The 22385-nt window shown below is 45.2% G+C and overlaps 1 protein-coding gene across 10 annotated transcripts in view; it reads right to left on the bottom strand.

Annotated features, from left to right (window-relative positions):
* ndrg4 (NDRG family member 4) overlaps window positions 1–22385 on the bottom strand; it is a 44326-nt gene that overhangs the window by 6945 nt on the left and 14996 nt on the right. For 5 of the 10 annotated variants that reach the window (XM_076042930.1, XM_076042931.1, XM_076042934.1 and 2 more), the window contains 11 exons: window positions 14900–14990; window positions 12530–12682; window positions 10026–10064; window positions 4093–4198; window positions 1720–1840; window positions 1528–1590; window positions 1064–1124; window positions 894–980; window positions 741–797; window positions 478–581; window positions 347–403 (listed from right to left, as the gene is read on the bottom strand). In XM_076042930.1, the coding sequence (XP_075899045.1) occupies window positions 347–403; window positions 478–581; window positions 741–797; window positions 894–980; window positions 1064–1124; window positions 1528–1590; window positions 1720–1840; window positions 4093–4198; window positions 10026–10064; window positions 12530–12682; window positions 14900–14990 (939 nt within the window). Of the gene's footprint in view, window positions 1–346; window positions 404–477; window positions 582–740; window positions 798–893; window positions 981–1063; window positions 1125–1527; window positions 1591–1719; window positions 1841–4092; window positions 4199–6477; window positions 6659–10025; window positions 10065–12529; window positions 12683–14899; window positions 14991–22385 lie in introns of those variants that run through there. The other 5 variants (XM_076042935.1, XM_076042937.1, XM_076042936.1 and 2 more) reach the window with 3 other exon arrangements.

Here is a 22385-nt window from a genome sequence, read left to right as displayed (position 1 = left end):
CTGCGGCAAAAGATTGACACCATTGAGAGGAGCAGCTGCAAAGGGGGGGGGAAAGCTACTTAAAAATTTAACCTTTAGCCTTTTTTTTTTTTTTTGCTGTTTGCAGTTGAGATGTTGTCCACTTAAAGGTTTACATTTTTAAGGAAGCCCACCTAACAGAGCGTTTTGTATTTATTATCCTAAGTTTTACCAACATAAATATCAGAAATCAAGCCAAATTGTTGAGGAAAATGCTGAAATGTGGACAAGGTGACATTTTTCAACCCCCTCAGTTATTTGCTTGAGTGAGAAGTGTGCAGTCGGTGTTTTTTTTTTTTGTTCAATCTTGACTCGTCTGCAGACTCACTTCAGAGTCTTGGCGTTGAGCACCGTCCCGCTGCGATTCATCTCCAGGTCCCGCCGACTGAAAGAGACGATAGCGTTATGCTTGTGGTCTTTAATGAGCAAGAGTGCTTGCACGCCCGTGTACTTCCACACCTGTTGTACATGTTCCAGAAAAGTTGCAGGTTGAACTGGTTGAGGGTGTTGTTGATTTGTTGCCTGTAGCTCTGCACCAGCTCTGTGTTGTTCATCAGCTCCTCCTGCGCAGAAGTGCACGTAAAAAAAAAAAAAACACACTCAGAGTCTTTTAAACAGCGAAATCAATCATTTTATTGTCACCTCATGAGAATGCACGTCAGCCTTTGCCTTACAAAGAAAAGGAAAAGGCATGATGTGAATGGAGGCCGGTGCAGGCTTACCTGGCTGAAAAGGTGTGGCAGCACGGTGTCAGGGAGGGCGCTGGTGAGACCGGACAGCTGTCAGACAGACAGGGAGATTGTTAAGACGATGAAAAATCAAAAGAAGCTCTGGTGGGGGGAAGAGGGCACAGATTCAAAGTTCCAGTCCGCTACCTTGGTGGCAGCCCAGTCGATCCAGCCTTTGCCGTTGGGGTCGATGTTGAGCAGCACCAGACCTTCCACCAGGTCAGGGAAGATCAGCTGAAATCAAATGAGCTCAGACGTTAGAGCCAGTCCCTTATTGCAAGCCGCTGTACATTCAGCTGAAGGAGAATTTGACTCACGGCGAACTTGGCCAGAATGTAGGCACCAGCCCCGACTCCGATCCCAACGATGCTCTTAAAGCTAAAAAAAAAAAGAAAAAAGAAAGAAATCTATTAGGATGTGTGGGGGACGGGGGCGCAATTCAGAGCAGACTACGAGAGATGTTCTGCACAAACGTTGTTGGCAGCAGTGGGTTGTCTGTGCAGAACAAAGCGTGCTCGCAGTGTCCAAGCTAAAATTACACGCACGCTGGCAAAAGGCTTCTCGTCGCGCCGCAATACAACAGAAACAGCTCGGGGATACTAAGGCTGCGTACGGTAGCGAGGCTCAGAAGCAGTGGCGAGAGAGAACTGACTGTGCAAGACGTAGTAAGAAGAAGAAGAAGAAGAAGAAGAAGAAGAAGAAGAAGAAGAAGACAGAGAAGTAGAAATTCAATCTCAGACACCCTTTGTGCAATTTTAATGGAAAAAAAAGGGGTACCAACCCAAAGTGCTGCACCACAGTGGGCAGCATCCCAGCCAGCTGGTCCATAGTGGGGTACTGGTAGCTGCAGAGACAAACAGGAAATATGGATGTTTAAACCGTAGCTCACTCAAGCCAAATTTTATGCAACTGCGCCGCTTTTTATGTTTTTCTCATTGTTCCCCCATTATTGACTGTGCGTTTTTGCTTTTACCCCTGCGGCATCTGCGAAGCTCCAATCTGCTGCCCCGGCGCGTCCACGTGGCAAACAACAAAGTGCTTGGTGATCTCCTGCATGTCCTCATTGTTGAAGAGGGTGTTGAAGCACAGCTTGTCTGCGGAAGGGGAGGAGAGGAAAATAAGCGGGGGGGAGGGGAAGGAGAGGACGCAACGCCATTAAATATGCATTGGCCCCGGGAGAGGGCCGTGAAGGTGGGGCCATCTGTGCGCAGGTGATCGACGCCAGAACCAGCAGGCCCTCCCCACCCCACCCCACCCCACCGACCAATCAAATGTCACGCAGCCCTCCTTTGGCTCTAGTTCGCCGTGGCATTCTCGCTTACGGTCAGCGGGTCTGTGTGAAATGCATTTAGTCAATTTAGTCGAGGTTCACAAAGCCTCAAAATATTGAATAACGACAATGTGAGTGACCTTGAGCGCAGCACAGTTGTGTTGTTGTTACCAGACTGGCGGATCGTAATGTTTTGGGTCCCCCCCCCCCAGAAATTGTTACTAGGACTCTGGAGAAGCAGAGTAATAGAGCAGATATCCACTGCTCTTTCCTACTCTGGGGCAAAATTTCTTGCTTCTTGCCAGAGGTCAGAGGAGAACAGCGAGAGGTCAGCGAGGCAACGCTAACTCGTGGCGACCGAGAGGTCCGCAGAGGAGCATCACTGAACAGACAGCGCGTCGGAAGCACGGGCAGCCGACGGTGCAGAGCGTACCAAGTAAAGTGCCCAGCGAGAGTCTGGAGTCCTTGGATTAAAATAAACCGCTGCCTTCTTTTTCATGGCTACTAATCAGCTGGTTGAATTGAGAAAGTGAAATGACCTCCAGAAGGAACGCTGTGTTTTCGCTGGGAGCACGGCATTGGTCCGACCTCCCATTATTAGTCCGACAAATTGCCCACTGGTCCGACCTCCCCTAACCCTAACCCTAACCCTAATAGGAGGTTGGTCGATTAGACAAACCAATTATCGCGACAACTGGGTTTTGCCTCGGTTCCTCCCGGACGCCGGCGGAAGAATCGGCCAATCGGCCGACGGGTGAGGGGCGGAGGTGAGACGCCTCGACCCCCTTTCGTTTTCTCGTCTACGTTCGCGCTGACTCATCGCTCACCGAGCCCGTTCTGCTCTGCCGCTGACTCGGTGACCTACTTCCTGCCTCTCATTTTAAAGCCTCTCTCGTTCTGCCGCCCCTCCCTCTTCTTCCCCGCTGCTTTATCTCGCCCTTCAAGCCTCTCTCTCGCCGTCTCCCACGTATAATCTCGTCTTTCTTTGCCGAATGATCTATTTCTGGTCCCTACGTACCCTATTTTTTATTTATTTTTTTTGACGGTAGGACATCTGCTGATTGGAAGCCTTTGTGCCAGTTTTCTTAATGCAACGCCGTCGAGGTGGATTCCTTTCATCCTTCTCTCCTTGCCTGCTCCCTCTGTGCGAATGCGCAGCCCAGTGGAATGACTTTGCAAACATATAAGCCTCGCTGGTTTTTGATGTCAGCGTTTAGAGGATTGGACGTCTGCTGCTTAAAACCATGTGTGGGGAGGGCGGGGATCTAATAAATCAAGATTAGGTGATAACAGATTCGACGGGAGGAGGCGAGTGGAGAAGGATAGTGGCAGTCAGCAAGGACGAGGATGAGCTCCGCCTGATGGCACGCTATCTTTCACCACCCCTCTACCGCCACCCCCCACCCCACCACCACCACTCCATCCCACCTCCACCCATCCATCCATCCAGACAGGCAGCGCCGCAGTGCTGCGGACCCCGCCCCTCCTCCTTCCGCATGATGGGGATGTTTTTCTGACCTACATTTCATCGACGCCTCACACGCTCGCCCGCTGCTTTCAGCTCTACCTTTGTCCTATTTTTTGGCCTCATCAAACTTCAAGACCCCCCCCCCGACTCGCCCACCCAGCAACGTTGTTGTTTTTTATTCATGTTTTTTTTCTAGTCTTCACCAGTTTCTTCCTCCTCCTCCTCCTCCTCCTCCTCCTCCTCCTCCTCCTCTTGCTCCTCCTCCTCCTCCTCTTTCTCACTGGCTGATGTCTTTATCGCTCTTATTAAATCGCTGTCACCAAGGGCGGCCAGCCAGCCTGCAGCTCGGTGGGACTCGGTCAACACCTGCTCGACGCTATTTGTTGGTGTCATCGTGAGGAACTCACGAGGGTACAACACATTTGCAACACCATTACAATGTATGTACGTATAAACGGCTTTATTTCCAGCTTCCCTTCATCGCTCAACGCTGTCAACATCTTCACCTTTTTTCTTTTTTTTCGGCCGGGGATCGCAGACTAATCATCGCATCCCACGAGCGCGGAAACACCTTCTGCTAGCACCCACACTCAGACACTTTTACTCACGGTTCAGTCCCACGTCGTGGTAGGTGAGGATGGCAGGTTTGTTCCCTTTGGGTGCGCCGCGGATGACCACATGCAGCATCCCGTAAGGGGTCTCGATGTCATGTTCCTGCGCGACAAAAACACAAGCACACGCTCTCACACCTGCGGCGGTTCATCACACCGGCGTCCACCTGTTCCCGTTGCAGGTGCGTCCCACGCCCGCCTGGAGCGCGAAACGCTGTGTGAGAAAAACTCAGGAACACCGTCGGGTCTCGTAAGTGAGGGGCCTTTACGATTCTGCCTGCCTTCTTATCGACGTTCACGTCAAGGACCGTGTAAAGCACGCCGGCCTGCCGTTTACGGCTAATCTATGGAGGATTGTTGCAATTTAAGCGTCAGCTTTCACGGCAGCGCGACGGCTTCAGGGGTTTAGTCGGAAGGAATTGCATCGGCGTGGGAGTAAGTCTGTAAGCCTGACAGTTCATTATTACTGACTGGACACTGCAACAGTGTCACATCGAGAGTTATTTATGCTGACAATAAATGGACAAATATTTTTTATGCAATAAAAGAGGCTTCATGGGCCTCATCACCTGGATTTATTTCACAGAATAGACAGAAAAGGTTCTTGTGTAATTACAACGACTTCCTAAAAACAAAACCTTCCTATGTTGGAAGACTGGACAGATGAGTTAAACAGGTTCTGGCAGATGCAACTTATTGATGCTGAGCTATAATTTGCTGTTTGGCTGAAATGGAAAAGTGGGAACAAACACAAAAACCAAACCACAGGAGAAATTGTGTTTCAGTGATAACAGCTTTTCAAAATATACAACATCAAAGAAGTAATTTGTGAAAGGTTAAAACCAAATATTGTCAATGCTGAAACATATCAGTTTATTATTTAGCATATCAGGTGTTGTTTTTTTTCTTTTCCCTTGTAAAACATTATCAAGTGCACTGAATTCTCTTTGTTTTTAAATTTGCTTTGGCAATGCAGGCCTGCACATTTTGTCAGCATCAATGGTCAACGCTGCACAAAATGGAGGAAGGAGATTTGTGTTACATGAGCAGTTCAGCGTGAGAAAACACACACACACACACACACACACACGCACGCACACACGCACGCAAACACTCAGCAGTGTGGTGATTTTGGATTCATTTAGGCAGTAAACTGCGATTAAGCCGTTTTCATAACTGTCATCTTTCCTGTTTACTGACACAGTACAACACACACACACACACACACACACACACACACACACACACACGCACAATCATTGCTGCAAAACCATCAGCACGCTCTGACAAGTGACAACCTGCCGCCGTCAATCTGCTGCCCTGCTCAAACACTGCGGTCCAATTCAAACGGCTCCAAATAACTCAGAGGACAGAAAACAAACAACACCTTTGGAATGCGGCTAACTGCTAAAAATCTGCATAATCCCTCCCCCCCCCCCTTTTCTCCCCGTAGCAGCAGATCATCACAGAGCCAGCAGCTATCAGCTAATCCACTCAGATAATCTCTCATTATTTCCCCGTCAACCTCGGTTGTTGTGCGCAATCGACATTCTAATTTGAGGCTTGGGAGGCTTTGTCTGCTTTTGCGCTGTGGAGAGTGCGGGGAGAAAAGACACGTCAGTCAGGGACACATGAGCCCCGGATGACCTTCACATGTCCAGCAGCGACACGCCGACGGGAATTCTCTACCACTTAACGTTGATTAAAAACAACACAGCTGAGGCTTGCTGCATTTTTTTTGGAGGGGGGAGGGGTTGGGGGGGGGGGGACTGGGGGGGCACTCACAGCTGAGTTTCAACACCAACAAAAATCTTAACTAACTAATCAATGACCCAAATATGAAAAACACAAGACAGGGATACACACACACACACACACACACACACCATTATCCCTCACTGTGAAATACGGCAAAATGTTGCAAAAACAGCGCAGCAAGGTTTGAAGTGCACGTTTCGACTGTGCGTCTGCAGAGACGCAAGCGTTGATGCATCGCCATGTCGGCCGGCAGAAGTGTGTCAGTGGGCCACAGTCAGAGAGTGACCCATCGCTCGACACTGACGCGGCAGGGTCTCCACCTGAATGCAGATTAAGCCTGACTCTGACACACGCGGCTGCGCTGCAGCGTGACTGATGCTGGACAATTTCCCCCGTCTTGCAGAGCAGATGCCGGTAAATTTGCACAGGTGAGAATCAACTTAAATATTAGAAGAAAACAAAACTATTAAAAAAATTTAAAAAAAAAACGTTAAAAAAATAAAATTAAATAAAAAAAAACTACAAATTGCAAAAGTCATGCTTACAAAAAAAAATGATTCTGACACTTCATGAATAAATCAGACCCCCCCCCCCTCCCCCGACACCTCGTCCTGTGCCACTCACCCCGTCCCAGCACTCAGGCATGGCTCCGCAGAGGGTGTGTGTGTCTCAGCTGACGAAGAGGAGGAGCGTGCGGTGGAGCAGGTGGAGCGGCCAGGCCTCTCCTGTGCGAAGGGTCCTGGTGAGCTCCGGCTGAGGGCTCTGACGCTGGATGCTGCAGGCTGCTGCAGTGTCTTTGTCTGCTCCGCTCCCACCCAGACTCTTAAGCTCCGAGCTGCAGCCCCCCTCCCTCCCCCCACCTCCCCACTCCCGCCCCTCTCATCACACGCAGGCAACCGAGACAGGGTGTTGGGCGGGCTGCAGCTGATTGGTTCAGAGAGGCAGCCTCCCCAGCGACCGATTGGTTGGCCGGCCCGTCTGTCCCCCCGCGCTGGAAGTCGGCGCTCTCTCTCTCTCTCTCATCAGCACCACTGCTCCAGTTTTTCATCTCTTTCTGCTTCCCTGTTGTTGCTGTTGTTTGTTGTTGTTGTTGTTTTCTTGGTTTTCCCCAGTCGCCCCCTGTTTTTGCCCTCCACGCCTCCTCCCTTCAAGCCTTTAAACAAAAATAGCACAGACGCTGACTCAGCTCTAATGAGGCAGAATCCAAGCAGGCCCCTGTATGTTTCATTCTTTCTTTCTGTGTGTCATGAAGCTTCTTCTTCTCCATGAATGAATGAATGAATGTAACCTGCCTCAACAGTTAAAAAGCCCAGGATCTACATCCCATCACATCACATCACATCAGATGGCCTCTGAGGTCCTGTCTGAATGTAGTGTTTCTAAAATCTGCCTCATTTGGATGACTAATTGATACCTTTGACCAAAACCTCAAATGGAAGACAGGTGAAGCAGGTATAACGCACACACGGGTCTCCCCATGAAGGCAAACTACAAGCATCAGCACACTCTATCAAGGAAGAAATGCATGAATATTAGTTTTATGACTAACCTGCCGCCTGTTCTGCTTGCATGTTCTCCTTAAGTTATGCAGTATCAATCAATCATTGAACGAATCAATCAATCAATCAATCAATCAATCAATCAATCACATTTCAATTGTACAACTCAAATTCACAAAAACTATTACACCCTGATCTCTAATCTGCAAAATCAGGTTTGACCAGTTTCCTTTGACCTTTTGAACCAAAATTCAAAGCTCAAAGTGGAAGTTCGTCCTCAAAGTTCTTAGTTATAACAGGACCGAACAATCACATGCACAAACTCTCAGACCAGTAAAGGTTGGCAGAGGTCTTTGCTCTATCAAAAGCTGGCATCAACTGACGCGCACCGCTCATTTTCCTTCAAAGGAGGATGAGACTTAAGATGCTTAAGCCCGTCAGGCCTACGCGCATAATTATACGACTGAAACGGTGTCACACAGTAGCCATCATGCTGACTGCGCAGACACGCCTTTTATCCTGCCACATTCTCACCCCCCACCCGTTCTCTCTGTCTATCCCCTCTTTTCTCTCTGCCGTCTTTCCTGTTGACAGAGCGCTCGGCTTGCTGACTCAACTTGAACTCTTTGCTTTTCTCTTCCCCCTCTCTTTCCCTCTGACTTTGTCCCCCTTTTCCTCCACAGAGATTAACTCTCTCTCCCCGTGCTGACTCTGCATCCCTCCATCTATTTTAGACACACCATCTCTGAGCACAGTCATTTGACAGCCAGTGTTGGGCCGGCTGCAGCCGAAACGAGAATCTTTCAAAGCGGAAGATGATGCTGCCATTTAAGAAAACAGAGATGATGAGGAATTAACGATGATCTCAATTGGATGTAATTCTGCCGCACTGCTTATTTGTCTGTTTGACATGGAGCTGTGTCAGACAGCCCTTCTATCTCTGAGTTTATCACAAACATCAAAGTTTATCACAACAAACAAGAGCCAAGCGGCATCTTTTGAGGCAGAAATCCATCAATTTATTACAATTCTGATGGCGTTTTACACAACATTAGCTGAAAAGATTTCTGGTCAGCTCCAAGTTTTACAGATTTTATTTGCTATGAATTCAACCAGACACTCCAAAATGCAGACGGATGAGATTTTCCGAAATCTTTTTCACTAATCTTAAAAACAAACAGACAACTAAAGCAGTTCCAACCTGCTTTAGTAACGCACAACCAATCAGGGGCCTTTCAGTCCTGACTAAAGCGTGAAGTGGCTGCTGGAAGCAACCCTGGAAAGAACACAGAAGAAACTGCGACGACAGCTAAGGATGCTGGCAGTGATGCTGCCCCAGTGGCAGTCTTATCAGACGGGCTGTTTCACATTTTTATTTCTTGCTTTTCTCTTTATGTCCCCATTAAATGAGATGTAAGCACAGCACAGAAGGTTTTATACAATAACAGTCTACAGAGCAGTACATTGAAGTCACCAGTGGGACATGTCTGTTGTCTAAAATCTTAATTTAACAAGAACTAATAATATTTACAGCACTGCCTTCTCTTTATTCCAAAACAAAATGAAGTTTTAGCCTTTGATTGGAAAACAAATGATTCAAGGCAGCCAGCAGACAAAGTACTTCAGAACGCTGCTCTCCGAGAACTTGAAATGTCAGGTTTAAGTGTGAACAAAAGAAGGAGAGGTGTTTCATTACATCACTACATCATCTCATTATTTCGGTCTGGCACTGAGCAAACGCCTGACTAAAATAAACCTGCAGAGCTGCGACACATGTGAGAACAAGTGTGATGGTGCACCATGTACGTGAGATTATGCAATATAATGCTTTCGGAGTTTTAAAACTGCAGTAAAGTAACCAATTGAACTAAAGCAACTACTTGCAGTGCAAACTGCACCAGTGCATGAGGACGGACAGACGCCCACAGTAATCAGGAAAGTGGTGAAAACGGAAGTACTCCACTAGACTTGCGCGCAGAGCCTGTTGACTTCATTCTCAACAGTTTGACTTACTTGCAAAATTTCGATTTTATTCTCGAAAATCTGACCTTGATCTCGAAATTCCAACTTTACTCAAACTTCTCAAATTCGTAACTTGACAAAAAATTCGACCTTAATTTTTGTCTCTTCTTGTGGCCCTAATTCTCTTCCGTAGTTTTGGCAGTTGTTGTTTGTCATCGCTTGCAACTCAGGTATAAATTATCTTCTCACTGTTTAAAATGCCCCCCCACTTGCATTTGTAGAAATGTAAATGTACATTTTATTTTGTACGGGGCCTCACAGAAAAAAAGACAGTCCCTTCAGGATCACTGAGAGTGAGAACTCTGCACAGTCAAACTTCCACCAGCCTTCTGCCGCACCGACTCCCCTCAGCCACATCACTCATCACTGTCTTTCTTTTTGGATAACCTAAAGATGTGGTGCCATCATTGTTGCTATTTTTAGCCTCGCGAAGGCGCAAGTGTCCCTCCTCTGTTGACACAGACAAGCACCGCCGTTGTTTACCCAGTGGGACGACAGAGACAGATGAAGGAGGCCACAGACACCCGGAGCGCGAGAGACGAGATGCACTGGAAAATAATACAACAAAGAGGGGAGGGGAGGGGTAGCAGGGCGGTGGAGGGAGCAGATTCCACCTCATCGCAACAGCGGCGCGCTCACGCAGGTTCTTACCTTCCAATCCCCCGGCGGCATCAGCTGCTCGCAGCTCTCCTGCAGGGGGAGAGAAGAAGGGGCGGAAGAAAACGGTTAAAACGGAGGATGGAGGCGGAAGACGTGAGCAGACACAGGTGCACGTGTTTTGAAAGCAGAACAGAGTGCGTGTTCCGTCGGGGCCGAAGGCCGCAGGATGTATAGGGCATGAGTATTTAGAAGCTCTGTGATGTTGGTTTGAAAGCACCTACAGAGTATCCCACACCACAGCGGTATACTGACTAACTGCTTTGGTGAAAGTGATGCTGGACGTCAGAGTGTACAATAGTGATCGGGAGTTGCTTTTCCTCTGCAGCGCGCCGCAGAGAAGTTTTTAAGCCATTTGTCAAAGCCTGCTCAGAGGAACAGAACCGCGTTGCCGGAGTGCGACGTTAAATTCCGACGTGCCAGTCACAACTGTTGCCCTAAGTACGTGGGTGATAATCTACTTAAGCGCACATAGAAGCCTGCGAAGGATTCAGGTGTATCAAAAAGAAAAGGGGGGAGAATGTGGTGCTTTTATTTTTTTCACAAGAGGATAAATTTCAAAGCCCCACAAAACTCCCACCCACTCTCAGCGAGCCAGACCCGGCCGACAGTCATCCGCTTTCCGAAATGGGGACAAGCAGGGTATTAAATAGGCTATAAAAATAACGCCTTAGTCATCTGGCCGCAGTGGTCAGGAGAGAATCCCTGCGAGGCAGTCTGGCTGTGTGGCTGCCAAGGTTGGTTTAAACACCGAAATGGTGACAAGCTGGCTTGAGTGGTGACAGCTGCACCAGTCAAAGCTATCCAATAGTGGGCACTCAGGAAGTCAATCAGGAGGATGGCATTTTGGATCCAGAAAGAACTAAAACACCTTGCTGTATCACACCTGTGGTGGAGTCTGGTCCGATTCTGGTTTCATAATATGTGTTGACGTCAAACGGGTTTCTCACCCATAGCTGAATATGTGCATAGATTAGCTGCATTTCACTGCCTCGACATTATTTCTATTTTCGCACACGCTTAGGCACGAGTTAGAAAAAACTTATATCCTGTGAGTCGCAACCATCAGATTGATACATTTCCACGCTGCCTCTTATTTAAACATACATGAAAACGGTGTCCAACATGTGAGAAATTAAGGATTATTCTCATAGAATAACTTGAGATTCTTGGACACGAATGCCGTATTCATACAAAGTCGAGACTGATTGCAGGGAATGAAAGGTGGGTAAAAAAAAAATGAGTCAAGTTATTTGCGGAGAGAGCTGGAGAAGAGTGAATAGTCAGAACACAGGCACACCTGAGGAAAGACAGAAATATAATATTACTAAGAGCAACAGGAAGTGAAGCTGCCCTCTTTAGTTAAATTTGATTTATTTGTGTGAGATACGAACGTCTTCAGGGGAGTTGGCCAAATCAGTGATCAAAATCAATGTCGATTTTATGGACACAACTGGCAACTAGGAGGGCACCTTCAGTCCTTGAGGATGTCATGCAAACGCCTTGGTCATGCCAGTACGGTGGTCGGACCAGCAGGTGGCACTCTTCTCTTTCTTTCAACTCCTGCACGCTCGCCTCCCTTCATTCGGGCGGGGGCTGAGCTCGGTGATACAGGGCCTGCCTGCGGTGCTGCACGTATCCTGTGATACCCGCATAAACCTTGCTCGGCTCGGTTTACTTTAGGAGAACTGCTTCGTGTGAGCGAAGGTCAAGATTTCAGTAGTCTAAACAACTACTGCGTTGAGCGGTGAGGTCACAAAATAAATGTTTGGGGGAAAAAAAAAAAAAAAAAAAAAAGGGTCCAGTTAATCCGAGTCTTTGAAAGAACTGGATGGCAGATATGTCGGTGAGGAGCTATGATATGTTGCGTTCATGGCAGCTGCTGCTTCCTGCACTAACCTCAGCCTCTGCGTATGGCGGCTGCTTTCCTCGACTGAGATTTTGGCCCAGTGTCGGATTGATTGGTTTGACTAAACGACAATTTGAAGGAAAACAAAATATATGTTTCCAGAAAAAAAAAAAAACCATTGACAGAATGCTGTGAGATTTACTCATTAAAAGTCTTTTCCTGAGAAATTTGTCATTTTGCATTACGAAGTACAGGAGGATCTCTGTGTTATTAGCATAACTAGCATTACAGGGTCAACTCAGAACTCACTTCCCCAACACTGCTGAGCAGAAGAATTTCCTGACATGCCAGTCTGACACAATTATATGTGTATATGGACTCGAGTATTTTACCCTATAATACTACTGTATCGCTTTTGCCAGCGGTAACTCGCTCTTTCCCTGCTGCAATCTCACTGCTGTATGACGGCGCTCAAATACCGTTCGACAATGTGGTTGCTAAGCAAGTGAGCAGCAACACCATGGGGTCTGGAGAACAACAGGGCCGGTTACAGCCTGTCTTGCCATGAGTAAAGACTGAAATCAAAGAGAAAGTAAAGAAGGATCGGATCACAAGTTCTCTTGTCTATTCCAGTGCTTCTGGTAGTTACCGGGAGGACCCCGCTGGTCCGACTGCGGGTCTGGCGGAGCCAGTGCCGTGCGATGACATGCCAGCGGTGAGCGGAGCGGCTGGGGGGAGGGGCTTGGTTAAGGGGCGCGGCGTTGGCGGGGCACAGCCCGGATGCCTCCTCTCCTTTTTCTTGCTGCGTTGGAAAGAGAGAGAAGCGACAGACAGTAAACATCATCTTCCATGCGTCATTTTCTCCCATGCGTGTTTTTTTTTTTTTTTTTTTTTACAATACTCCTCAATGACTCTCAGACCTTGTACACTTTCATGACGCGGCACCACCGTCCTGACTTTACCTCGTTTTCATTCCAGCATCGCCGCATCACCGGGCCAAGCTGAGGAAGTGGGACGGTTCATCACATGCAACAAACGAGCAAGCTGTCCAGGATGCAACTCCAGGCCAGGAGTGTCCTCAGGTCGCATAGGTTCAAATATGATAAGAAATTGAGGATTCTACACAGCTATAAAATGCTGTAGCTATAAAGTTCCTTCCAGAGGCAGATTCACAGAGGTCATAAATTGAATTGAATCCCAGACCTACAGTATGTAGGAACTGCAAAGCCACAGTGCTGCTTTGAAATCTCCCTTTTGAAGTCGACGTTTATAAACGTGTCACTGATGCTTTTATTTGTCAAACAAATCAAGAGAATAAAGGAGCGAATGATTCGACGCCAGACTGCTCTTTTCTGCATCAACAACACATTTTCTGACTGCTTTAGTTTGAACGCAGATGCACCTCAGGAAAGTTGCAAGTACATTGACTTTCTAGTCCACCAGGACTTAAAAACAGAACTTTGTAAATCTTTGATCGAATGCAACCAGACCTAGAAAAAAAAAAATCTAGGTCTCTATATCTTTACTTTATTCTTTAATTTTTATTTTCTTTACTTAGTAGGGATTGCTTGTACGCATGGACAGTTTAGAATGTGTCAGGAAAGGCATTTTAATTCTGAATTAATCTTGAGGGTCGTCCTTGGCCAAAATGTACAGACAGCTGCTTTTGCCCACCAGTTATGAATTGAATGCCTTAGGGTGAGTCAGAGCTTCTGCCGTCCTTTTGTGCCAGCCAGGCGGTAATCACTGCTCTTAAAGGTCACTAACACAATGTTGCACAACACCAGAGCTACAGACTTTAAATGAGCGAGGAGGGGCCGAGATACCACAAGCACCGTTTCGACAGAACAACAAAAACGTCAAGCGCTTTGAGTGACGTGAACACAGAACTGGATCAATGGCCTCTATAATTCACAAGCAGGGGCTCATAATGAACAACCCTAATGATCTTCTGCTAGATGAGCGGATCAATGGCAGAAATTGCCATTCATATTGACTGAAACCATAGTGGCGCTAACTTCAAATCTAATAAATATAAAGGGACCTGAGTCACTGTAACTGCCCAGTAGCACAGCTAGTCTACTGACACATTAATATCTATGTAGCAACTTTAAAACAACTAACCATCCATCTATCCAATAGGAACGGCCACACTTGTTAATGTATTGTTACAGCATTATGTGGCTTTATGTATGGTTAGAGAGTTACGATGCTTCTTGCAATTGTGATTTGGCAAAGTTTGTCCACCTGCCTTACTTACTGATAATAAAAAAAAATCTATTATTATGATCACTATATATTACTATAACTATATACCCACTTTTTCCTTTTTGTCATATGCTGGTTCTCAATGTAAGTTGTTTGTTTTTTTTATATTAAAATCTACCAGAATTTACCAGCAGGTGACCTCTGGGTGTTAACCTGAGTTTGCATTACATACACAAATCTAAATCAAAAAGACACAAAGGCAACCATGATCTGCATAAAAGTAATGAATGTGTGATTAAATTTCTCAATAGACTGTGATTGAAAGACTCGACATGAAAGTTGAGTCATAAATTAGTCCCTTTCAAGTCTCCTTTTCATCATAAAGAGCAAACATTTCTTTCATTCCTGGATAAATGGCTCTCTCACATTTGAGGACCTTGTACTGGCCACAACCTGTTGCTTGGCTAAGTGGACTGGAATAAGTGGACTTTATGTAACCACCCACGGCCTGGTCCCCGATGCGCCTTCTCCACTCCCCTCGGCTTCAATGAGCTTTCATGCTTACGCAGTTGCAACGCTATCAGAAAGTCATGGCTGGATGGAGTTTAATTCCTCCCCTACCAGTACGCTGTCTAATTATAGCAACTATTGCAGCACTAAACATCTCCGTCTAGAGGGTTATCTGACCGACATGCATCTTCAGACAAGATGGTTTGTTGGATGCTGGCAGGGTTTTGGGGCGGGCGGGTGATGGGGTGGTGGGGGGGGCAGGAGGGCAGGAGGGCATGTTAAATACACCAGGTGGACTGACCGTGTCTGAATCCGGTCCTCGCTGCTCTGGCAGCAGGGGCTTCTCCTCCGTGATCTGCTGCTCCTTCATCCCCGCCATCCTGGACAGCAACCTGCAGTCGCCATGGCAACAGGCACAGAACGCACACAGACACAGACAATGTGGGTTTCACTGTTATTTCGTCAGGCCCGGGTTCTGCTGCGTTTTGACCTTAAAAAACAAATAGTCAACATTGGCACCGACCGCTGCTGGCCTCTTACGAGGCTATTATGGCACTTGAGTTTCAGTGGGACGAAATGAAAGAGGTCCTTTTATGTGCAGCAATTCCACAGACTCACATTGTGGAAACATGCTGAGTCATTTCGTTGATTGAACGTTGCACTGGGTTGAAATAAGTCAGAGCGAGATGTGGGCTTGATTGAAAACAGTGGAAATTGAATAAAGGCTTGACCTTGCATGCATTACTGAAACAGAAATATGCAAATGCACAGAAGTTGCAGTGGAAATGCGAAGAAAGCTTGAAGTTTGTCATTTCATGTATTTTATAAGAAGGAATTCTATACATTCTGTATGTGTGAAGCACAGACATCAGTGGCACACATTACACAACCATCAACACAGCCTGCAGTGATTAAAGAGACCAATTGGTTTGCTTTGTATTAAGTCAAAAAAGACATTATTGTCAAGTGATGGGAAGTTTTCTAGTCCAATTTAAGGGCTGGGAGGATAAAAATAAAAAATCTGAATTCCCAAAAGGATACTGTCACCACCACAAGTTTGTCTTTATAAATGAATTGCCAAGGTTTAGTAGAACTCGCTATCCACGTAGTTTGCCGGGACCGTGACAATTGAAAATAACTGTTGACATAAATGCTTACTGACCGGGATTCAAGCATGGAGTTCAGAAGTGCGCCGCAGACCATTGTCCCCAAAGATAACAAGAGTGCTGTGGTCCTATTGTGCTCTCATTAAAATGGAATTTTTGTATTTGAATTCACACACAGTTTGCGCACCAGGGTACCATTACACACCAATGCGCCAGCGCACACGTAGACAGCAGAACTACCATGCTGCCTAACTAAGACCGTATTAGACCACTGCTGGAGCAAAAAGCACCACAAAAACACAGCATTGAAACACACAGCTGTTTTACATTGAGAGATGAATGATGCCGACCACTCTTTGGGGTAAAGGCTCAGAATTTGTGCTCCAAAAGCTCTAAGTTCTCACATCATCCATGGATGTACAACACCACACTGGAAGATTGGTTTCCAAACCATTTGTCACAAAATCCGCTAGCTGCCCCACCTCAAATGTGTTTTATGATTGCATGGACTGACCTTTGGTTTGCATGTTACATGCTGTTACATGTACACACAGCAGCTCGCTGTGCTCGTTCCCTTCCGTGGGTCTTTCTGGCAGTCATTCAGCTTAATCTGTCTTCTTATCCAACACTCTTATAGAGACAAATCCCAGATGCCACTTGCAGTCACCCCCGGCAACTGATGTGTAGTGTTTGTTTGCATGAGTGACCCCAGAGTGTTTGAGACAGTACTGCCAAAGCACAAGCCACCCGCAGAAATGAGCACACCACTACACCTATGTGTTTGGCATTAATCTCTGCTTGTCTACAACGGGACACATGGTTCCCTAGCAAGCACAAGTGGCAGTTAGTCTAATGTCCAAGTAAGCTGCACGCTACAGTGCTTCCAAAAGTTCTTAGGGAAGGGTTTTAATATCACCCTGGAAGCATTGGCCATGCGCCAGGCACTGGAAGACAAGAATCTACAATAGGTATTGCAAAACTTTGAATCAGGGAGTGCACAAGGCTGTGTCGTTGTGCAGAACAACTTTGTTCACCTGTTTCATATTGCTTGTTGTCACAATGATTTGAAGGATATTTTAGAGAGTTGATATGTTGTTACTCTAGTTATATAACACAGGGGATTATAGGACAGGTTGTTCTTTCTACATTTACAGGAAGTTTGACATTACTTTGAATATATTCCTATTTTTTATATGAATTTTCAACATTTCTAAAGTTGTGCTGTACTGTTACATGCTACCCTAAAACTCAAGGATACAAACAACCAATAACTTGTATATGCTAAAACATCATCATAACAACAACAAGGGAAAACATTTCTGGGAAGCTGATGTATGGTATTGCTCATGAATCCTGTGTCTCCAAAAGCATTTTAATTTCAAAATAACAAACGGAATACTGCGTCATTCTTTCTCAAAATTCATCCCTCCATAATAAATGAATACATTGTTGATGTGAAAGTGATTTGAAGGTAGAGACCCAAGCAAATATAAACTTACCACTTCCATCCCATTCAAAGTGGGCAAAAAGGATGCCACAACTTATGGAAGCTTCAGTGTGCAAACAATTGTTGGTAAAATATTTGCCTAAGCCAGGGCACAGCAAATACATATTTTCGACAGAGAGAATCATTCAATTTACGGATTGATGACAGTGGTACACATTCCAGAAAATGCCTTGTGTTGAATAACTTGGCAGCTTATAAGAATAAAAATGTACAACATTATATTGCAGAGGTAACTATTTCCGGCCATTCCCTGAATGTAAGAAATCCCTGTCTGGTACCGAGTCTTAACGCCACTCAGCCATTGTGTTTTATCATTTCAGAAATATTGTTCTACTTTGCCTCGGGGTTCTGCACCTGCGTCTTTCAACGACACCTGGCTCTGGATGCTTCAACTGGATTTCAAACTACCGTCTTTTGTGTTGATTTGTGTTCCTACAAATGTAATGTGAAAAGGGTGGGACGACAGTTCATATGATTTATTTCCTCTCTGGAAAACCCATGGCACCAACTACAGTATTTGTTAATTTCATGTTTCCGCTGCAACCCACGCTGCTAGGCTAATGATGTCATTTGTGTATGAGTAATGCCTACAGTGTGACCAGAAGGACCAGTGAGCAAGATTCTTCTGCCAGCTGTGATGTCGGGGTAAAATGGCCTGGGTTGCTGTAGATACAGGGAGGCACCATATGGCCGCCTCCTTATGTGGACCAGGAAAAGCTCATTATCATCAGTGAACGAGAACATGACAGTTATTTAAGAAAACACATATATTTTGAACTCAATTTCTTGCCGCTTCATCATAATTCTGCCCTAAACCCTAAAGCTGTCATCTGAAAACAATGAATACCCACTTGATTTGAAAAAATAAATAAAGAATTGACCGAAGGAAGTCATTCTTTGAACTAAACAATGTTTATTATGTGTATTTAATTGTGCATTTTTAAACATTTTTTAAGCCTGCATTGTTAACACAGGTGCAGAGGCCACCAAGCACCTTAATATCATTTTCTCTAATGTGATTTTGTTAATCTTCACTGACGATTGACCCCTGTGTCTGTTGGATTGGAGGGGGAACTGTATTATTATTTGGCACCCCTGAGCTGCTTTGCATTGACCATTTATGGTTGGAAGTAGTCGCGTGCATAGAGGTTAGGATACGGGAGTGATTGTGGTGTTAACATTTACTCATAAAAGGAGAGCTGGGTTTCATCTCCCCTTTGGCACGCAGGATTTTCAGCATTTTTGGCGCACGGATACAGTTGGTATACCTCCTACACAATGTTTTCTAAATGAGGCCCCTGACTTACTAAGTAATGCTGCTCTGCTGTCAGGGCTTTGCAATGTTGCCTGAATCCATCTCAGCCTCTGTTTTCTGTTTGAACTCGTCAGCGCCGTTTGACAGCACAACACAAAAACTTCTCCCTCCACACTTAACTCATTTGTTTGCCCGGCAACTTTTTGTCTTCCCTTTGTCTTTCCACACTTTTCCCCCTCTCTGTTCGAGCAAGTCTATTTTCTCACCTTCTCTGTCAAAGCAGCCCTTACACTCCTGTTTTCTTCCCAAACCCTGTGTCATCTTCTCGTTTGTTTTCCTCTTTCATCATCCCACCTCAACTCTTTTCTGTCCTACTGTCTCTATTCATTTTGACAAGCTTACGTAAGGGAGCTGGTGGTGAAATCAATTACCATTGTATTACACGGGGCTATATTTGGCGGCATGACGCGACAGATGTCAGTGGAAATATACTGGTGCCCCTCTTAGTCGTTTATTTCCTTATGTCGCATGCAACTCTGCTCTTGCTGCTCTTGCTGCTTCTTTGATACGAGGTGTATTTCAGAGATCTGAGGTTACTGTCTGTCCTCCCCAGAGATGTGAGACTGTTAAGTGGCAGCCAAAATCAGGTTGTGGGGAAATTTTGCAAAGACATTTATACAAACAGATCCTGGAACCTTTCTGAACATTTTGTATTTCCTCCTGTCAAACATGTCCTGACACACATCACTACAGCTGGATTCCATTTGTGTTGATGTCCTGTCATGAAGCTGGAAAAGGATCATTTAACAGAAGCCTGTCTCAGCCCACAAGTGCTTCCTGGCTTAGTCTTTGAAGAGCAATATTTCTTTCACGCAATACAGAAAACATCCATCCATCCATCCATCATTACATTGCTATGGACTTGATTCAAGATTTCAAATTTTACATTTCTGTCATTCCAAATGGTTATGGCAGTGGTAATGGTAACTTGAAAATGTTCTCAATTCCAAAAAACAAACTGAGAAAATGTTATGTACAAGTACTCTCACTATTTGCTGCACTACAGCCAAGTGCAATTATTTGTGTATCATATGTACCTTTTGATTCAAGGGGAAAACAGTTCATTTTGACTCGTTTGATTTGATTTTTGGTGTCAGCATGAAGCACTTTATTTAAATGTTGTCGGATTTTGGGTGCAACATTATTCTTACTGAAGTGTTGCAGATCAGTTTGCTAAGCTATTAGGTCAAAAATGTTTATTCCCTTTTTTTTTTTAAACAAACCGATAAATGCATCAGTGTTCTTTTCTGCTGAATAGCTTTTCATACTCATGCAAGAATGTTGTGTCCACGATTTATTTAAGTATTGAGGCAGATTTGTTATTTTTACTGCCTCATAAAGTGTCGGGTACAGTATCACTATAACAACATGTGAGTCAGCTCCGCCAATGAGTTGAACAGACTCGACACTGTTTGCAGCCATTTCATTTCTCTTCCCACAGTGGAGGGCCCAGCTTCAAAGCCTCTCTTTATCCTTTAACCAAGAGTGGTCAGGCAGCCAAAGTGTCAGTGGGTAAGAGTTATTTACAGGTCCGTTTTCTGTGTCCTTTCTTTCACAGAGAGACAGTGCCAAAACAGGGCCTTTTCACTTGGAACGAGACTGTTTTTTTGTTTTTGCAAGAAGACTGAATTTACCACAGTTAGAGTTAGTATTTTTTAAGAGGTTGACACTGAACAAACATGTGCTTGAAATGATTAAAGACTTCTTCTATCTTCTTCTACAATGGAACCTTGCAACCTAATTTATGGACTCTATGAACCATTTGCTTGGATGCGTTGCTCCACAACAATGTGTTTATTGTTGATGTTGTTGCTCTTGTGTATTCAATATGTATTATTATATTAGAAAATGTATTATATAACAAAAGGTCCTCACACATTCACAGCAAAATGAATGCACCTAAGGTGGAGCAGTGAAATAGTACTGGCACTGTAGTATGAATCTACTGCTGCTGAATTACATGGGCTCACTCCTAATGCTATGAATTACATGATGCCTCCCTTTGTTCTCCATTCACAAGTTCATCTTGCCAAATTACACCTCTCACAGTGGCACAGTTCTAACCTTCTCTCATCGCCTCTTCTCTGTTGTCTTTCCCTCCTCCTCCTCTGGCACACAAAAGATTATTCGACCCCTTTTGTCTTTGATTACTACTGAGGGCATCTGCCTTGTTCAGACAAATACAGAGTGAACACAGACAAGGAAGGTAGGTTTTTCTACCACCAAAACGCAACCAAATCAAACAGAAGGTAGACAACGGAAAGCAAAGGGGTCTCTGTACTTGAAAGCCTCCAAAAGGCATTATGTTTATTTGCAGTTGATCTGATTTTGCAAGTGGCGAGTGTAGTTTAGTACTGATGGGGTGCGTGGACTGCACTGCAACATGTAAGGACATACCAATCAAGCCAAGGCAGCTAGAACTCTTACAGATATATTACCCAATATTGTTATCTTACAAAAACTGTTTGTAAACTACTTTTAGTCGATTCTATTCTGTTCAGTTGTTGAAACGATTCCATGTCTGTGCCCATTAGAATATGAAGAAAGATGTACAGTACTTCAAATGTCTATTAGCAGTAGAAAAGCTCATAGAGATTTTTCACACACAGAAAATCAATTGCCCAGCAATGTGGACAGGAAGCATCTGATCTAGTGCGCAACCACGGAATCAATAGCTGGAAACTGGGACAGGACGAAGAGACGCACAGTAGAAACAGGGTGACAGAGGACAAATATGAGAGGCCGACCGAGAAGAAGCTGCAGCAGGACACGGGAGGGTTAGCTGAGAAAGCCTGCTCCGAGTGTCTGGCCACAACACAAATTAGTTATCGAAGAAACAACTTTATCCGTGTCTGTGTCCAGATTAAGCTTCTGTTGTTTGTTGTTGTTGTTGTTCAACAGCTGGGTTTTACCGCTTCAATCTGTCGGGCTGAAAGGTTCCTGACTCTTCCCAGGTGCAGTAATCAGACATATGGCTGCCAATGTTCCGGAAGATAATAGCACTATGAAGGATACATATTCTCCCTGTGCCTTGTTCTCCTTCCCACATTAAATGTGATCACTAGCAGCTGCTCTGCACCGGCCAAGGAAAATGAAATGACGTGTGAAGTTCAAGCAACAAGGACAAAGTTGCTTTCATTTGATACGGACCATAGGCCCAAATAAAGATAGACAGTGTGCCCTTTTCCTCTCACCCTGCATAACTGAAGGTATAATATCCTTGGCATATGCATATGCTGTTTATGTGATTTAGAGTCTGAAGAAATTTAAGTTAGAGTTATAAATCCTGGCCATACAACCAACACGCACTGCATTCATACAGTCTAATACAGCAGGGAGAAATACACACCCAGCTAGTTTGCAGTAATAAAGTAAGAAGAAAAAGAAGCATCATAATTGTACATGTGACATCCAATTGATCCTCTACTGTTGATGACAGGAAATGTGAACACAATTTTTCATTCTAAGTGCTGCACAGTAAATATGATAACAGGAACTCAAGTTTCTATGGGTGTTTTTATTGCAGTTTAATGACAACCATTTCCACAGAGTTCCTGTTACCATATTCACCATTTATCATGAGGTGTAATTTGTACTCAAAATTGCCTTTTCAAGTTGATTCAGACACGGTGCCTCAGCCCAGCAGACCTGATTTCACACTTGTCAATCTGTGAATCAATTTACTCCAGGTTCTTAGTGTCTACATAAGCAGTCCGTATATTCTGATTAGAAAATATACGATGTTGGCCCTGCGATGAACTGGCGACTTGTCCAGGGTGTCACCCTGCCTTCGCCCTAAGACAGCTGGGATAGGCTCCAGCAGACCCCCGTGACCCTGAATAGGAATAGGCGGGTATAG

Source organism: Nelusetta ayraudi, unplaced genomic scaffold, assembly GCF_046127955.1.
Source record: "Nelusetta ayraudi isolate G7.1 ecotype Tasmania unplaced genomic scaffold, CSIRO-AGI_Nayr_v1 ptg000071l, whole genome shotgun sequence".
Classification (NCBI taxonomy): Eukaryota; Metazoa; Chordata; class Actinopteri; order Tetraodontiformes; family Monacanthidae; genus Nelusetta; species Nelusetta ayraudi.
This window is presented reverse-complemented; position numbering and strand designations above follow the sequence as displayed.